Below are 16,790 nucleotides of genomic sequence, written 5' to 3'. Positions count from 1 at the left end.
AACCAATTCTGGTTCATCTGTTTCACTCAACAATCGGCCATGTGCGTATGAAAACAAAGGCACTGCGCATGCGCGTTTTACTCATATTCTATCGCGATATTTCATTTTCATATAATTGCCTAACATTATACCGGTATTACCGTGAACGGTATAATATGGCCCAGCCCTAATTGGCACTATAAAGTATAAGATATATTTATGCACATCATCTGACAAAATTGATTTTGAATTAATTCTATATATGCTCATTTTTCGGGAAATCACATCAAGACAACTGCACATTCAACATTCAAGCCAACCATGATTATATTTTACCGCACAATGACTGGCAGCATAGTTCCTCTAGAAATACAGAGTCAACTATTAGCAGTCCACATTTATCAGTGAATCTCTTTGACATAGGAAATGTCTCTTTATCCATTCTAAGCTATTTTATGGAGATTAATTTTCACTCGGGCTAGAGAATATGTCTGAGTTTCTGTTGACTCATAGAAGGAATATCATTTCTGATGCAAACTGCAGTGGTGAAGCACTAGAGGTTTCTAAAGTGCCTTAATTGATTGCCTCTGTGAGCTGTGTGTCAAAGCCACTGCTGCAGCTCCAGCTGCTGAGCGTGCTGGTTAGCAGCCAGATTAGCTGGCAAGCACCTCTCCTTTGACCTTACTCATAATCTTTGCTTCATGGTGCAAAGATCGGTGCCTCTTCTCAGCTCTACTGTAAACCCAGCTCGGAGGCAGGCCTCTCAGTTTTCAAAACCACAGCTCTGGGGAAATCAGTTAGAAGTTTTTAGGAGTTTTATATCTACCCCTGGGAGACAGATTGTCAAATAAAAGTCAACTATAGCACACTATCAGCATGGACACACAATCGATGACATGCATGAATGCATACACTCATGGCCTCCACTCACCTGTACTGTAGAGCTGATTTCAGAAGCAAAGCCTCCTGTTACCGGTGCCTCATGACTGATAAGCAAGCGTCCTGTTTTGACCACCGACTGAAAAACAAAAAACACATAAATAAATCAGTGAGCCATCTCTAAACTTGAACAAGCCTTATAGATGGCAGATATGTAGGATTATGACTGAGAACACTTCCAAAATGAAAAGTTCCATCGAAAATCTGCAACACTAAATGAAGAGTTAAACTCATGCAGGCAGTTTAATAACTGTGTGATTTTTGGATGTGTGAGACACTGTGTAGAGGTGAAAGCTTAACTACTGGAGGTGCTACTCCTTCAGCTGTATGTGGGCAGGGAGACTGGTGTTACAGAGTCAGAACGATTCACATGCGGCCTGCTGTGGTCAGCTATATCTGCTTCCTTCCCTCACTGTGCATGTGTGTGAGTGCATTTATAAAATGGATATGACACAACCGTACGAGCTGGAGGGCTGATTTAGGCTGGTACACTGGGCCAATGGGACAATCATGGACATTAGAGGTCTCAGCCTCCCAGGCATTTGCATTTGGGTTTTCTGAAACCTGACATTACTGCACAAGGATGCCTCTGCTCCACCCGTTATCTACCACAACATAAAACCAGTACTATACTATAATCTTATCCACTTGCCACTTGTCCAGACCAAAGCTATGTCTGTTCTCTGCAACTTCAGCAAGCCTTTTCTTTTACCCTCACCAGTTTGTTTCCATCAATAAAGTTAAGAAAAACACCTCTGATACCAGTGTTGAGCATATTTTTTGCCAGCATTGTTTTAAGATGTGCAACTTTCATGGAGTTACAAGAAGAGTAATCAAAAAAATTAGAACACTTTTTAATAATAGTATATTATCAAGTCAATTCAACTTGTGGGATATTGATCTGGTCAGTGAAGTAGCAGAGGGGGCTATTATTCAGTTTCAGCTGCTTTGGTGTTAAGACACACAATCTCAAGAGCATGGAGGAGATTCCAGGAGACGGGCAGTTACTCTAGGAAAGCTGGACAGAGCCGAGGAAGGTCCTGAACCCATCAGCAGGAGCGGTATCTGCTCCTTTCTGCAAGGAGGTACAGGATGAGCACTGCCAGAAATACAAAATGATCTATAGCAGGACAGTGGTGTGAATGTGGGCCCTGTCCTTACTGTGCAGCTCGATTGGCATTTGCAATAAAATACCAGAACTGGCAGCGCCACCACTGGTGCCCCATGCTCTCACAGATAAAAGCAGGTTCACTCTGAGCACTAGGGCTGCTCGATTATGGCAAAAATGATAATCACGATTATTTTCACTGAAATTGAGATCTCGATTATTTGACGATATTTATTTAACCCTTTAAGACCTACTATAGAACCAAGTCCGCCAGAGCTTATATTATTTTTTTTACATGTTGTAGTGCCATTTATGGGAGCATTTCAAGTTGCTATACAACTGTTATAGCCCATATTTTAATAATATGTATGCATTAAGTCCATAGTAACTACATTAATTGCAAAAAAGTGCAATAAACTACAAAAAAAAATTGAAAATCGTTTTTGTTTGTTTTTTTTACATATATTTCTACTTGGAGAAATTTCAGAGGTTTATCCCTCAAAACTTTAAATACAAAAAAGTTGCAAAAAATAGTTTACAACAACAGGAAATTTATTTTGAGTGTCTTCAGTTTTATTTTGGAGATACACCAATTTTTATATACACTGCAGGAAAAACGAAAAAACAATCCTATGATGCAAATTTGCAAAGAAAACAGCAGGTGCATCAAAATAAACTATTTCCAGCAGTGGAATTTGACTTCTAAGCATCCCAGAAACTATTCAGAAAAGTCAAACATGACCAGTATAGGCTTTTAAGGCCTACAAGTAAAAAACTACATTTCCGCGAAAATGACGTCACTTCCGGTTTCGGCCAGGAAATGGCGAACATGTGATACTTCCCGCTGACGCCTGTTTCACTGTGGGAAGTGTTACGAACAGCTGATCGGACCGGCACAGCGTGTTTCTGGAATATTATGTTTTTGTTCCTGCAAGCGCTTTTTATGCAGTTTTTGCAAAGCTTTATGTGGAAGGAAACCGTGACCGAGGACAAGCTGATGGCATCAGATGTAAGTACAACTCCTCCGGTTTCATATGCAAAACAAATTATTGCGCTAGCTTACACGGTTCCGGTTCTACAGGGATTTAAAAATAGTTACACAAAACGGAGCGTGCTGCTCTGACCGGCTTTAAAGGGTTAACAATGACTTTAAAAAATAATATAAAATAGTGTGCAACACCACTGAAGTTTTTTTTTTTAACCTCTCTTTTCAACCAACGGCAGTCACTCTCCTCTCCAAATAACTTCTGCTTAGCTTTCCGAGCTTCCCTCGGGTCCTCTTAATCAGCGGTCTACAACCTTTTTTGCGCCACGGACCGGTTTATGCCCAACAATATTTTCACGGACCCGCCTTTAAGGTGTCGCGGATAAACGAGGGAGGGGCTAATAATCGGCTCAGTCATTTTTAATGATCGTTGCAAGCCCAGATCGTAATCGTGATTAAAATTCGATTAATTGAGCAGCCCTACTGAGCACATGTGAAGGATGTACTGCCTGTAAGACCATTCAGCAAGACTGATTTGGTGCTGGGTCAGTGATGATCTGGGGAGGCATATCCATAGAGCAATGCACAGAAAACTGCACCCTGACAATCATTAGGTGTTGAGATGAAATATTTGAACTTATTGTCACACCCTACTCTGGTGCCATGGGTCCCGATTTCTCACTAGTGCACCACAATGCCCGGCCTCATGTTAGGAGTATGCAGGCAGTTCCTGAAGGATGAAGGAACTGATACCATTGACTGGCCCCTGAACTCCACTGAACTAAATCTAACGGCACACCTCTGGAACATTATGTTTCGCTGCTAGGTTGCACCTACGACATTGTCAGGCATGCATACAAGCATGTGGGGGGCCTTACAAACTTCTGAGTACCATTTGGAGATCCTGCAATTAAATTTTGGCAAAAAAGACTGACCTCCTGTGTCATCTTTTCACTTTGATTTTTGGGGTGTCATTGAATTTAGCACTGTTGATTGATAGAAATGTAATTGATCAACCAATGTGATGTGGCAAGCTTTCATTCTTAACACATTACCCAGTCCGTATCAGTATAGATATTTAGCATGATTTTTTGCTCCCAACACTAAGATCTGATGTTTTTTCAAAGTGTTCCTTTAGTGCTTTTGAGCAGTGTATATGACCAGCGTTTCCACTCATGGGCTCTGTGCATTTGTTTTCCACTGAAATAACTGTACCGCACAATACGCTCTTCATTTAGGCATGGCTGGGAGAACATCACATACTTTTCCATCCTTAAAAACCACAAACCAAACAGCCGTTGTAACCAAATAACCTGCTGAAAATAAGCATAACATGTCCATACGGCACTGTAAGTTAAGCCTGGGATCCACATACACATACGCGCACAGAGGCAATGTTTACATTGCTGAGGTCCGGGGTTTTGGCTGTGAAGGACTAAATAACCGTGGCAAACTTGTGCCACTATCACTCACTTATTGGAGGCTAAATGAGTCAGGGCTGTGTCACTAATGTCAACATGCCACAGGGTACACTGGAAATATTGTGTTGCAGGCTGGGCTTATAGAAGTTAAACTTAACACAGTAGAAACCTAATTTCAAGTCAATTCACTGAGGCTGAGTGCTGTTTTTAGCAATCCATAACCAGCTGAGGTAAATGAGTTCAGTGTGCAAAATTCACTGATGATATGACACTATGCTCAGGAATGTGGAAGTTAATAACAGCACTGGAAGACAATAACAACAGTTGGCGATCTACACTAGAAGGAGGAATCAAGCGAGGAGCTGAGAGCTGGGCGATGTCTTGATGTGACATGTTGCTGTCAGCATTGCCTTAGCGAAATGACTCATCCAGGTCTGGTGAATAAACAGAGCCGCTGTCCAATCTTTTTCCCCGCCCCGATGGTGAACCCATTGCTCAGCTTATGCAAACACACACCCACGAAGACAATGCTAACATAAGTTCCAATTTACACTGTGACGCCAGCATCGCCTTGATCGATCCCCTCTTGTGGGCCATGTCCCCGAGGGAACACCCCTCATAGTACTCGCTGTACCAGTGCATTCTTCAGATGCTTATGACACAAAAGGAGCCTGCCACTGTTTATACAATATCGTGGGATAGAATTTCAGACACTAGAAGCTCAGGGAAAAAAAAAAAAACAGAAAAAAACAAAACAAAAAACTTGTGACCTATTTAATAGACTTGTGCAAAACCCATGCAGCTTAAATGCACAGAGACATTTACTGGCAGTGTGTCAGCTAGCTGGCATAAGCTAAGTTAGTTAGAGCTACTTTAGAAGCTGTGCTGGATGCCAGCGCACAATATGACAATATGTTTGGAAAATGGCAAAATGCAGTAATGTCTGGGGCAGCTAAGTGGCAGCCGGTGTGCTGCTACAGTAGTTAATGCAATTTATAAGATGGGTTGAAGTTACTGCATTTAAGAGAAACAGTCAAAGCTGCACCGACAGATTAAAACCAAGAAACGTTTTGGTACCCTGTTGCTGACTGCATTGACTGACTGATGTATGAGTTTGAATTGATACATGCCTATGCTGGATATGATCAGGCTATATCTTGTTCAAACTGCAACCTTGCCTTGGGTTAGTTCCTGAATATGAGACTTGGCTTTGCATTTGCTGTATTTAAGTTGTTTCATTTGGTGCAGAGCAAGGGTGGCAGTAAAAGGCTTCCTGTTGTCTTACTCTTGCATTTTACTGTACTGGCAAAAGAAACGTGTAGGAGAAAACACAAGCAGCCCATGCTGGGAATGTCATTAGTTTTACAAGTACTTTGGTAGTAAACCAATTCCAGGTCAAACAAAATGGATAATTTTGCTACAGAAAAAGAAAGGGAATCACCAAAGTCTTTTAGGAATTACTCCATTTAATAACAGTCTATAGATTTGAATCTAAACCAGCTTCACTGTGTCAGTGGAGAAAAAAAAAACAAAAACAGACGATCACATCATCCGTATGAAATTTAACAGTGACCTGCTCCCTTTATGTTTTTTTTCCAGTCTGGACACAGACGTGTCTTTTAGACTGACAACATCCCTTGAGCCACCCTGTTAGTGACTAAAACATACTGGTAGTCAAATTCAAACTTAGTTTCCAGTCCTCAGGATTTATCCTCGGGGGACCATGGACAAGATTTTAAGATAATCCATTATATACATTTCAATCTGGGACAAAGATAGCCCAACCAGTCATCCACCAACGTCTGTTAAAGAAGGAAAAATAAAACACAAGAACCATTTTATTCATGTCTATAAGGACCTACTATTAACAAATTTTCCCCTCTGTCTTTCAATATACTCTATTCAGCATCTACAGAAGGCCAAATGTAATTGGTTTGGTAGTCTTATTCCAGCCTATCCATGGCTGGATTTACACCTCAGCTGTCAGAGTCATTCACCTCACCTCACCACCAGAGGTTCAATTACATTACATTTAAAATAAAATAAAAAAAGGAGGACACACACACAAACTCAGTTGTTTTTTTTACATCTCTGACAGGACCCTGTTGCAGCGCACCAACACAGTAATTGTGGCTGTGGCCTTTAACTTGGTTGCTTCCGGTTGCTGGAAGGGCTTTCTGGAGACAGAACCATCCGCTCTCATCATGCGGTTTGACCCTTTTCTCTAAACTCGTCCTGTCCTCTTATTTGCCCATAACAGCCACCTTCCATGTCGGTAAAACCGGGAGCAAAGCTGCTACTTTCAAGACAGCTGTGGAGCCAGGGGAAATACATCAGACACTGTAAGAAGATGACCAGTTAGATGTGTCCAATGCGAGAAATTATATGTCTTCAGTGTGCAAAAGACTGTTAAACATGTCATGAATCTTTCAATATAACCTCAGGAAGACATTCTGGCAGGGGGATCCCTTTGTTATGGTTACATCATGGACACGTGCCTGATGGGTTTATTACTCTGCGGCTCATGTCTACTGAATCAAAGAGCCTTTACTTACCAAAATAAAAGCAGAAGAACAGAAGACTGCAGCAATATTAATTGGGAGGATGAGAGTGGAAGTGAGAAAAGGCAAGTTGAAAACACGAGTTCGGAACGGAGACCGAAAATGTTCTTAAATCTGTTGTTTTAAGCACATTTGTGTTTAGAGGAGATCTTGTTCTGGTGAAGAAGAGTGCATTCAAAACAAAACTTAATTGTGAAAATCTATTTTATAGGGTAGTGAATGATGAAAAAACAACAACAAATGGAATACATTCAAATGATTATGTGCAGTGGTTTTAATGTATTAGTCTTTTTAAAAATGTTGATCTGCTTCATCTTTAATTTGTTCTATTGCACAACATTCTCGGACTGATTAAACTCTGAATCTGTCCTTAAACAGTCTAGCTTCTGAGAAAAACCAACAAACTTTAAGTTGTGCTATAAATCAGTAAACTTGTCATTTACTATGAGAATTTTCCCAGACAATAATTACACGTCCAAACAAGGATACACACCCAGGGCCATGCTTGATTTAAGTGCCAGCTTGGTCACTGACAGCAGTTTCCCTTTAGGTTAAAGACTCAATTTGGAAAAAATTAAATAAAAAATTAAATAAATAAATAAATAAATGCAGTGCTCAGGTATCCCTGTCTAGTTAACTGGATGCTTGATGCAGCTACCAAGCCAGAGTCTCAAATCTGTATGAAGCTTGTTTGTTACATCCTGCTCCCTGCCCTGGCCCTGAGTCAAAGTGAAGGCTCCTGGCTCATGGTGGCTGGTGGTAGTTGGGCTGGGCGACAGCTCTGGTGGCTACAGCTTTACTACTCATTGTGCAGCAGGGCTGTTATTTGATGCCGGAGTCGTTCCGCTGGCTGCAGAGGAAATGTCATGTTTGCTGCCATTCCCATACACACCCAAACCTAATGAGCAGCATGGAGCCCATCTTCAGCATTTTCTCCATCCTCGCTACAAGGATTTGCCTTTTCCTCCACCAGGCTCCTTCCTGACTCTTGCTCCTCTGTGCTGTGGTCGGTCTGTCTCATTCTCGTCACCCATCTTTTTTTTTTTTTCTTCATTCCTCCCACGATCCAGCCTTCAAACCATCTATTTATCCTACTCTGTTTTCATGAAGCCTGTTTTCTCAGTCGCAGCGCTCACCCCAGTATGTGGCCTCACCACTCTGAGGCTGGCGGCCAATGACCTGGCATGGCCTCAGAGGCTAAGGTCAGAACTGTCACTCTCCCATGGCACATAAACTCAAACACACACAGAGACATACATACACACACACACACACACACACACACGGTGGGGGCCACAAAGACGTGAACAAAGACACACACATAATTAAAAATTATGTACCACACACTACTTAATCAGATTTGATTCATTTACATTTACATTAAGCAGAAAGAAGACATCTAAAAAGACAGTAGCATATTTATACAGTATGTAGTTATCACAGAGCAGTAACTCATTCTAAAAGGAGAGTGTTCAGGCAGAAGTGAATAAAAACAGTCCATACTTGGAGCTAAACTGGGATGTGGTTTGACTGGTGCAGAATCACATAATGTGCCTTCAAAGTTCTCAAAACACATGTGAGAATGTTTCCAGAAGTCGTTGCCAACACTTATTTGTTGGATCTTTATTTTTTTTTGCGCCACTAAATTGGCTGAGAATAATTTAAAAAGAGTGGCGATGACAAAAACAAAATGTGCTGTGCTTTCACTGTATGCCTACACACACACACTATAAGTAACTCCCCGTCTTCCCATATAATGTGCCTCCTCTTTCCTCAGGCCGTCCATCAAAAAGACAGGAACAGAAAGTTTAGCTCAGTGCCGCCACCGAGGAGTCGTCCTTGCCACTGGATCCGCTGGCTTTGCTCCCTTCCGCCGACCCTGTAATTGCGCCGCCACCACAGGGTCCTAACTCATGCGCCACCATGTGATCTCTGTGACAAATGAGAGTCGGGACGAGGCTCGACTGCTCGCTGGGGCCTTTAAAGTGGCGCTTAGCGATTAGCGGAGAGGGGTGAGTGCTCGGCGAAAAGGGGGCCACCGTTAAAAATCGCAACTCTGAGGGGGAGGCAGGGCGGGAGGAAAACACAAACACTCGTTCGCTTTCTGGTGCCGCAAAATCACTCGCTCTCTGTCATGACCGAGAGAGGGAAAGTGAGCACCAGGGGAGAAGAAGAGAGGAAGAAAGAGAGAGGGCGAGGGAGCGCAACAACGAAACAACAGAGGAGAACGTGTAGAACTGCCTCGATGCTGGGCAGAGGGCCAAGCCATCCTTCAGAGGAGCCAGGACGCCAGAGGAGACCTCAGACAGAAATAACTCCAAACATCCCATAAAGACCCATTAAAACCAATTCAACTCAATTACTCCCTGACGTGCACACACAGACACACATACTCACTCTACCTTTCTGCCCTGTAACCACGCTGTACCGCTGACTGTGTGTCAGTGTTCACACACACACACACACACACACACACACACACACACACACACACACACGACTGTGCACACTTCAACTTGATGACAGCTCTCTGTGAGCATCCCACAGGCTGACGCGTGTATAAGCAGACAGTATGGTAGTAAAAAAATCAATCAACCATTTTTAAGAGCCCTATAAAGTAATGTATAACATAACACAGGGGTGGTTTTCTGTGGATGTAACATCTCAACAACGTCTTGTAAGTAGGGTTCTTTCTCAGCAGGATAACCTGTATAAACTGAAATTATATAGAGTTTGAGACAAACTGGCTGGAATTTTTGACTTGGGCAGGAAAGCATGTTTAACACAAAGTCAGAGCCAGGACAACGCTGTAGTCTGCAGTGACAACACTACACAAGGCAGCTTGTTCGGCATTAAGACTACAACCGATACTGCAGGTGGTGGACAGAACAATGGTACCAAACAGTGAAGCATAATGTGGCCCCAAAGGATATAAACATTACCAGTTCAAAGCTCACAATGCTTGGGTCTGTCAAGGCTCATACAACAGCTATTTTATTAAAAGTGATTAGTCAAGAATCTTTTGAAAGAAAAGTAACCTGGAAAGGGAACCAATCTGTTTCGAGCCAAGACCACAAATGCTCTCAGATTGGAGCTTCTCCAACACAAGGATGTAGTACACTTCTCTGTTTTTACAATATTACAAATTGGGATGGAAATGTTGGGACAAAACAAGCACTTTGAAAGCATAACTTTGGGCTCTATAATGTTTTAATGCAAATCTTCTGTGCTGTGTAGTAGACCAGGGGCACTGCTACACATCTCCTTGTTGAGCGGGCAACCCATGTATCAAAGGCCACTGCAGGGACCCGGGTTTGAGTTGGCCCTGGATGTGCACGCCACTCTCTTCCTGCTTTCCTGTCTACTTTCTGCGCTGCGCTGTCAAATAAAAAGGCTTAAAAAAGGAAAAAAAAATCAGGAAAAAAAATTATAAACCAAACAACTGATGTGGTGACACTGAAGACTATTGGATGATTAGTTACAGATTATACCCAGGACATATATTTTTAGTCATACCTCAGAGGGATTTTTTTCCTTTTTCATTCCAATATTTTTTCTTTGTCAAAGAATTAGTTCCAAATGATGTCACATTGTTGTTTTCCATTTCTACTCTTAAAAATACAAATGTTTTGGGGTTCCGAGGGGAATTTCCCAATATGCAATTTTACTACTAAATGGAGCTGTTTATCCAGTTAATGTTTGCCATGGGTTCTAAATTAAAATGTCACATCATTAATTTTAAATGAGAACGATTCAATTGCTGCATTCATCTTCTATAAGGGGAGCTTCCCAGAATTAAAGTTATCAGAACTTTGGACTGATGTCACCAGATCTATCCGAGGCAGCTGGGGCATGCCCGAGTCATGCCATTCATAAGAAGGAGAACTGATGCTCCTACGCTGCAGGCCCCAAGCCGAGAAGAAAGTAATAATAATTATAATATGGATTGTACTGTCAATAATAGCTGCAAGCTGTATCACAGAAAAGTACAGATTTTAATTTTACAAAACGTGCACAAATTTTATGATTGCTTCTTTAAGGAAATTATTCTTGATAATCCATTTATGTTAAATATGTTGGTAGGATGAGGGTTAAAAACTATAAATGAAAGTCTGCTAACTGCAGTAAGTAGAGGTGTTGTGCATGTTGTCCTTTAAAATGGGTTTCCTTTAAAGCAGTTTAAAGCATCCGTCCATTTTATCCCGTTTATAGTAGTGTGGAGGGTTAAATCGTGTGCTGGAGCATATCCAAGATGATATGCTGGTATACCACCATCATGGTGGTTAACACAAAGACAGAGAACCATTCACACTTACAACCACAGATAGGGTAAATTTAGAATCACTGATGAACCTAATATGCAAGTGTACGGACATAAATGCACAAGGAGAAAAGTCCACAGAGAAACATCAAAGCCAACAACAAGGTTGTTGTTGGAATGCCCAGACCTCTACATTGGAGAGACCAAACAGCCACTTCACAAGCGCATGGCACAACACAGAAGAGCCACCTCCACAGGACAAGACTCAGCAGTCCATCTGCATCTTAAGGATAAAGGACACTCTTTCGAGGATGCCAATGTTCACATTTTGGACAGAGAGGACAGATGGTTTGAAAGAGGAGTGAAAGAAGCCATCTATGTCCACTGTGAGCGACCATCTTTGAACAGAGGCGGTGGTTTACGACACCAACTGTCTGCCATCTATAATCCAGTTTTGAGATCCCTTCCCAGACGCCTTAACGCCCACTCACATCCTGGGCCATCTGACCTCAGGAATTCGCATGATAAGGTGGGGCCAGGTTTCACAATGAACGCACCCGAAACTCTGGCTGATTGGGACCCACACCCAGTTTCACACCTTGGCTCAGGCGATTAGAGGATCATCAGGGGGTCCTTTTGTCCCTCTGTGGGGGGTCACTCCCACTAGGTTTATATCTGGGACTCTCCACCATTTGACCTCAGAACTGAAGAAGCTTCTCGGATGAGAGGTGAAACGTCTTCAAGTAACTTAAAGAAGTCCAGACGCTTTTCTTTGCAAGCTCCTTTGACTACGATGACCTGGATGACTGAACCCACAACAGTCTTGCTGTGAGACATCAGTGCTGCAAAGTTTGCAATGGCAATAGCAATAGCAGAGTACTGAGGGAGACTCATTTCAGAGAAATAATGCTAATAAGATGATTAACAAATTGTATTATTTTAATTTCATACCCCAGTTCTTATCAAAGCGTAAAAAAACCTGCTAAATCAAAACAGTTTATACCAAAAGTCCAACTAAAAAGCAGACTGTCATGTATCCCATACTCTAATGTGCTTTAAGCAGTTTAAAAAAATCATAGTTTCAATCTTTCTTTTTTTTATTGGGGCAGTATAGGATATGCTGCAGTGCAAGTTTGTGTTAGACTATAGTTTGCCAAGGAAACAGCCCAGTAGAGACATTCAACTTTTATTGTGCTCTAAATAAAAACTGCCACTTTTAGCTTGTGACTTACTACTACAATTACTACTGGTACTACTACTACAACAAAATACCTTCAGGACTAAATGAGTATAATGTTATCAAGAGTCAGACCTTCTTGACAAATAATGTGACCAAAGAAACTTCCAGACACATCACTGAATAATGGAGGGAAAGATGCCTCATTCCATTTTTTCCATAAAATTGAACAGATACATAGACAACAATAAAAACCAATTTAAAAAAATACTCTGCAAACCTGGTGATGGCAGAAACCTTGAAAGCTGCTACAAGGCAAAAATAAAACAGGATTAATCAACAAAAAGAAGAACTCCTGCTTCAGTGCTTCACACACTTCCACAACAGGATGTTGGCTTATAATGTGTCCCAGTGACATTCCTACAGGAGCACAAGAGCATCTCAGTGGCCATGACATCTGGCTCACATCAACACTCTACACACAAAGAAAAAAAAAAATCTGCCCTAAATCTATTCTCTCTTTTTGTTGTGTTGTAAACAATGTGAGCCTCATCATCAATTTCTTGAAATAATTAATTTTTTGTCAACTGCTACTGGACATAAACACTGCAGAAATGGTCTGAAGATGTTTTTCAAAAGTGCAGCCTTCCTCAACGATGTGTAGCATTTACATGACAGCAATGGTTTCATCTTTTTTTTTAACTTTAGCAGCTTTTTCTTTTAAAAATAATCTTGTTATCATATAACAATGCTTCACTACATGCCACAGAACAGGCATGTTCTAATATGTTCTGACATCTTTTATATGAGATACACAATACCACTGAAGAGGCAGCTGCTTAGTCTTAAATGTACTCTCTTTGTTTTATAGCCTAACACCAAGTCCAAGCATCCAGCCACAGTCAAAAAGAATCATCTTTAGCAGCAACAAGTAGTCAAGAGTCTGGGATTATATTAAAACACACAACACAAAGAGACAGGCTAAATCCACCGAGATCAACCGTGGAAATTTACACAAAATGCTTAAAACCACCTACTGGCCGAGAGCCTTGAAAAAAAGTTACGCTTAATATTATTTATACACAAAACAGGTTATAGAGCTTCCTTTTCCTTTGAGATTCAAAGTTTGGGTCATGAGCTGTCAGCATAATGCAAGACAAGCACCACAGTGTCTACAGCCAATAATAGCTCAGCAAAAAGGAACTATCCTTCTGTCTTTGGATGGCTTAAATGGTAACAATGCTTAAAAAAGGAGCAAAGACTTGTATATTTTTCTGCACAAGAGGCTAATAGCACATCTCAAAAACGTGCGTTTCAACCAAACAAATCTATCTTTGGAGTTTGCTTCCTGCCACAAAACGTTCTGAGAATCCAAGTTGCCATCAGACTATGAAAAACAAATAAATAAATAATTAAAAAAAAAAAAAAATTCTAGCTTCAGTACGAAGGAGGACATAACAATTCTGACTGAACTCCATGACGTGCAGTCAAAAAAAAGTTGCCAAGACTTCAAAAGTTAAAGCCGATAAAAGTTCTGAAAAGATAAAAGTAAAAAAGAAAAGAAAAACATGAACATATTTAATAGTTAGAAGAGAGCTGATGTGAAAAGCAAAACATAAAAACAGTTAAGATTAATGACAAATTATTATTACTTTTTGGTTTCGGTTTATGTAACTGACTTGATGATTTACAGCTGACTTTTAAAAGGAGCTGGAAAATCACTCGGCAAAGGACAATATAGTAGTGTGTGTTGTATCTGAGCAGACCTCTTGGATGTCTTTCTGTCCTTGTGACTTCAGACGTTCTGCGTTTTCCGCTCGGTCTTGTTATCGGCCTGCAGGCTGACCTCGATGATCTCAATCTGCCCACACCTCAGGCCAAAGCTACTTAACTGAACCGTCCTCTCCAGTGGAAAGCCTACAACCTGGCCCAAAGAAGCAACAAGCAGTCCAATTTATAGTGCAGACTGATTTTAGAGGACTTATTTCGTAATGAAAAGGGCCACTTCATTTATCATTTTCCTTCAGCAGCCGATTCCCATACCCGATTTGGATATTTGCATCTGCCGTCAACACAATAAGGCAATTAACCTGTTACAACACAATTTGGAGGAGGGTGTGTGGGGCTGAATTGTCGTAATCACTGGCTACAGAACAACTATGACTAATTTTCAAGGTTTTCAATTTTCAGGACTGTGAGTGTATATGACTTTTCAATGTGCCTTGATGTGCATTTGCCAAATTTAAAGGCCACATTTCTCCAGTGAGTGACACTGGGAAGAATTTGAGAAATCTCCAGTGCCTAGCTGTGGAATGTGAATGCTCGGTACTGCCAGGAGGAAGGCTGGAAAAGTGGTCAGTAGCAGACAGACGAAAGTGGAGGGGGGGAGACGTTGGAGGAGACAACCAGGGGAGATTACTATACCTTGAATAGTCTGGTAAACCACAAATTAATCACAAATTTTGTGATTTACACGTCTAATCCAGATAAAATTATCCAACTGCTATGAAGTCAAGTGCTGGTTTCTTCTGTTCCACTGCATTACGCAATATTTTGAGCATCACCGTCAGTGGAGAAAACGAGGAAGGAGCTGGATCCATCACCGAAAAACTAGCATGAGTAGTTTTCCACTGATATAACCACCGAAACAGTGGTGTAGCAGTCCTGCTTGCTTGGGTCTACAGAGCTCAGTGTTAACATTGTAATTATAGACACAGGGTACAATAATAAGAACGTGGGGCCCAAACTTCTGTCCACTTTCTTCATGCGCCATTTTTCTTCTCGTTTGATTGATTCCAGTGCATGTGTGACAGCGGGCCAAAGACATTAGGGATGCTGTGGTGGGCCAGTAAGCAGATACTGGCAGAAAACCCCTCGCCTGAAAGGGAAACAGAGGCATGAGCCCCAGCTTGTCTGTGAGCTAATCGCCAGCAGGCTGCTTGCCCCTTCTCTGGCCCAGCTCCAGACCACAGTCAGATAAAAGCAGGCTCTGCTTGCTCACTGAGATGAGTGCTGAAAGTGGGCACCAAGACACTACAACAGATCCAGACGTGAATCCAAATATATCTAGATTTGAACTTCTTTAAAGTCAAAATGTATCTTGGATTATACAATAGTGGCTGAATACACAGCCAGCTGAAAGGTTTTTTCCTTTGACAGAAAAATTGGGGCTTACAATTATTTTCAATTAAAAAAAAGAAAAAAAAGAAAAAAGGATGGTATATTAAAAGAACCAGATTGACATGAATCTCATGTAATGTAGCGTAATATATGAATGAATTTAATGTATCTGATTAATGACTAAACCAATGGGCCTCTCCATTTACACGCGTTATTAAAAACACATTATTGATATGGTGATTTTACCTCATATATTCAAGATTCAAATTAGCTGGCAGCTATATTTTTCCTGCATATAAAAATTGTTGGTGCACTCAAGACAGATTTTAGCTGCAGCCTAAGGAAAATACTTAAACTACATAGCATGCTCCTAATGAGACTACGGATGGTGTCCGGAGGAATATTCTACCAGATCTGGATAACAGTATCAGTGAGGTCCTGGACAATCTGAGGTGCAACCTAGCAGCGTCGAACAGACTGAAACAATGTCCCAGTGGTGTTCTACTGTATTTAGCAGTCAAGAGAGCATGAAGGACAGTCATTGGTATCAAGTCCTTCATCCTCCAGGAACTGCATACATCCTCTTGCCAATTGAGGCTGGCCATTGTTGTGCACCAGGTGGAACAGAGGACCCACTGCACCAGCATAGGGTCTGACAATGGGTCCAAGGATTGACCCACCATCAACCCTGTCATGCTGAACGATGTTACAGGCAGCACTGTGTGAAAAGCACAGGCTGCCAGTGGTGGAGCTGTCAATTCTGGTATTTTATGGCAAATGCCAATCGGGCTGCAGGGTGAGCACAGGGTCCACAAAAGGATTTTGGGACATCAGGCCACAATTATGATGTCTGTTTCTGATTTTCTAGTCAGAAACATTCATACCAGTGTCCTGCTGGAGGTCATTTTGCAGCTCTGGCAATACTTACCCTGTTCCTCCTTGGACAAAGGAGCTGATACCAGTCCTGCTGATGGGTTCAGGACTTTCTATGGCCCTGTCCAGCTCTCCAATCTATCCATCCATCTATCCTCGTGGGGACTTGCCATTGACATAATGCTGCTTACCCTAACCCTCAAAAATGAATGCCCAACACTAAACCTAACCATAAACTAATTGCAACCCTGATACCAAAACCACATTTTGAGTGTGATAAAAGCATTCAACCTCATAGGGACCTGGATTTTGGTCCCCGCGGGGGCTGTTGGTCCCCACCAGTATAGTAAATTTCAGATTTTGGTC

At 41.6% G+C, this 16,790-nt stretch overlaps 1 protein-coding gene across 1 annotated transcript in view; it reads right to left on the bottom strand.

Annotated features, from left to right (window-relative positions):
* The window catches only part of bckdhb (branched chain keto acid dehydrogenase E1 subunit beta), a 98,532-nt gene that overhangs the window by 42,021 nt on the left and 39,721 nt on the right, over positions 1–16,790 (bottom strand). Inside the window, exon 9 of the mRNA XM_005924309.3 lies at positions 911–997. Within this exon, the coding sequence (XP_005924371.1) occupies positions 911–997 (87 nt within the window). The remainder of the gene's footprint in view (positions 1–910; positions 998–16,790) is intronic.

This window comes from Haplochromis burtoni, unplaced genomic scaffold (assembly GCF_018398535.1).
Source record: "Haplochromis burtoni strain Fernald_Lab_line unplaced genomic scaffold, NCSU_Asbu1 Contig_76, whole genome shotgun sequence".
Taxonomy (NCBI): domain Eukaryota; kingdom Metazoa; phylum Chordata; class Actinopteri; order Cichliformes; family Cichlidae; genus Haplochromis; species Haplochromis burtoni.
This window is presented reverse-complemented; position numbering and strand designations above follow the sequence as displayed.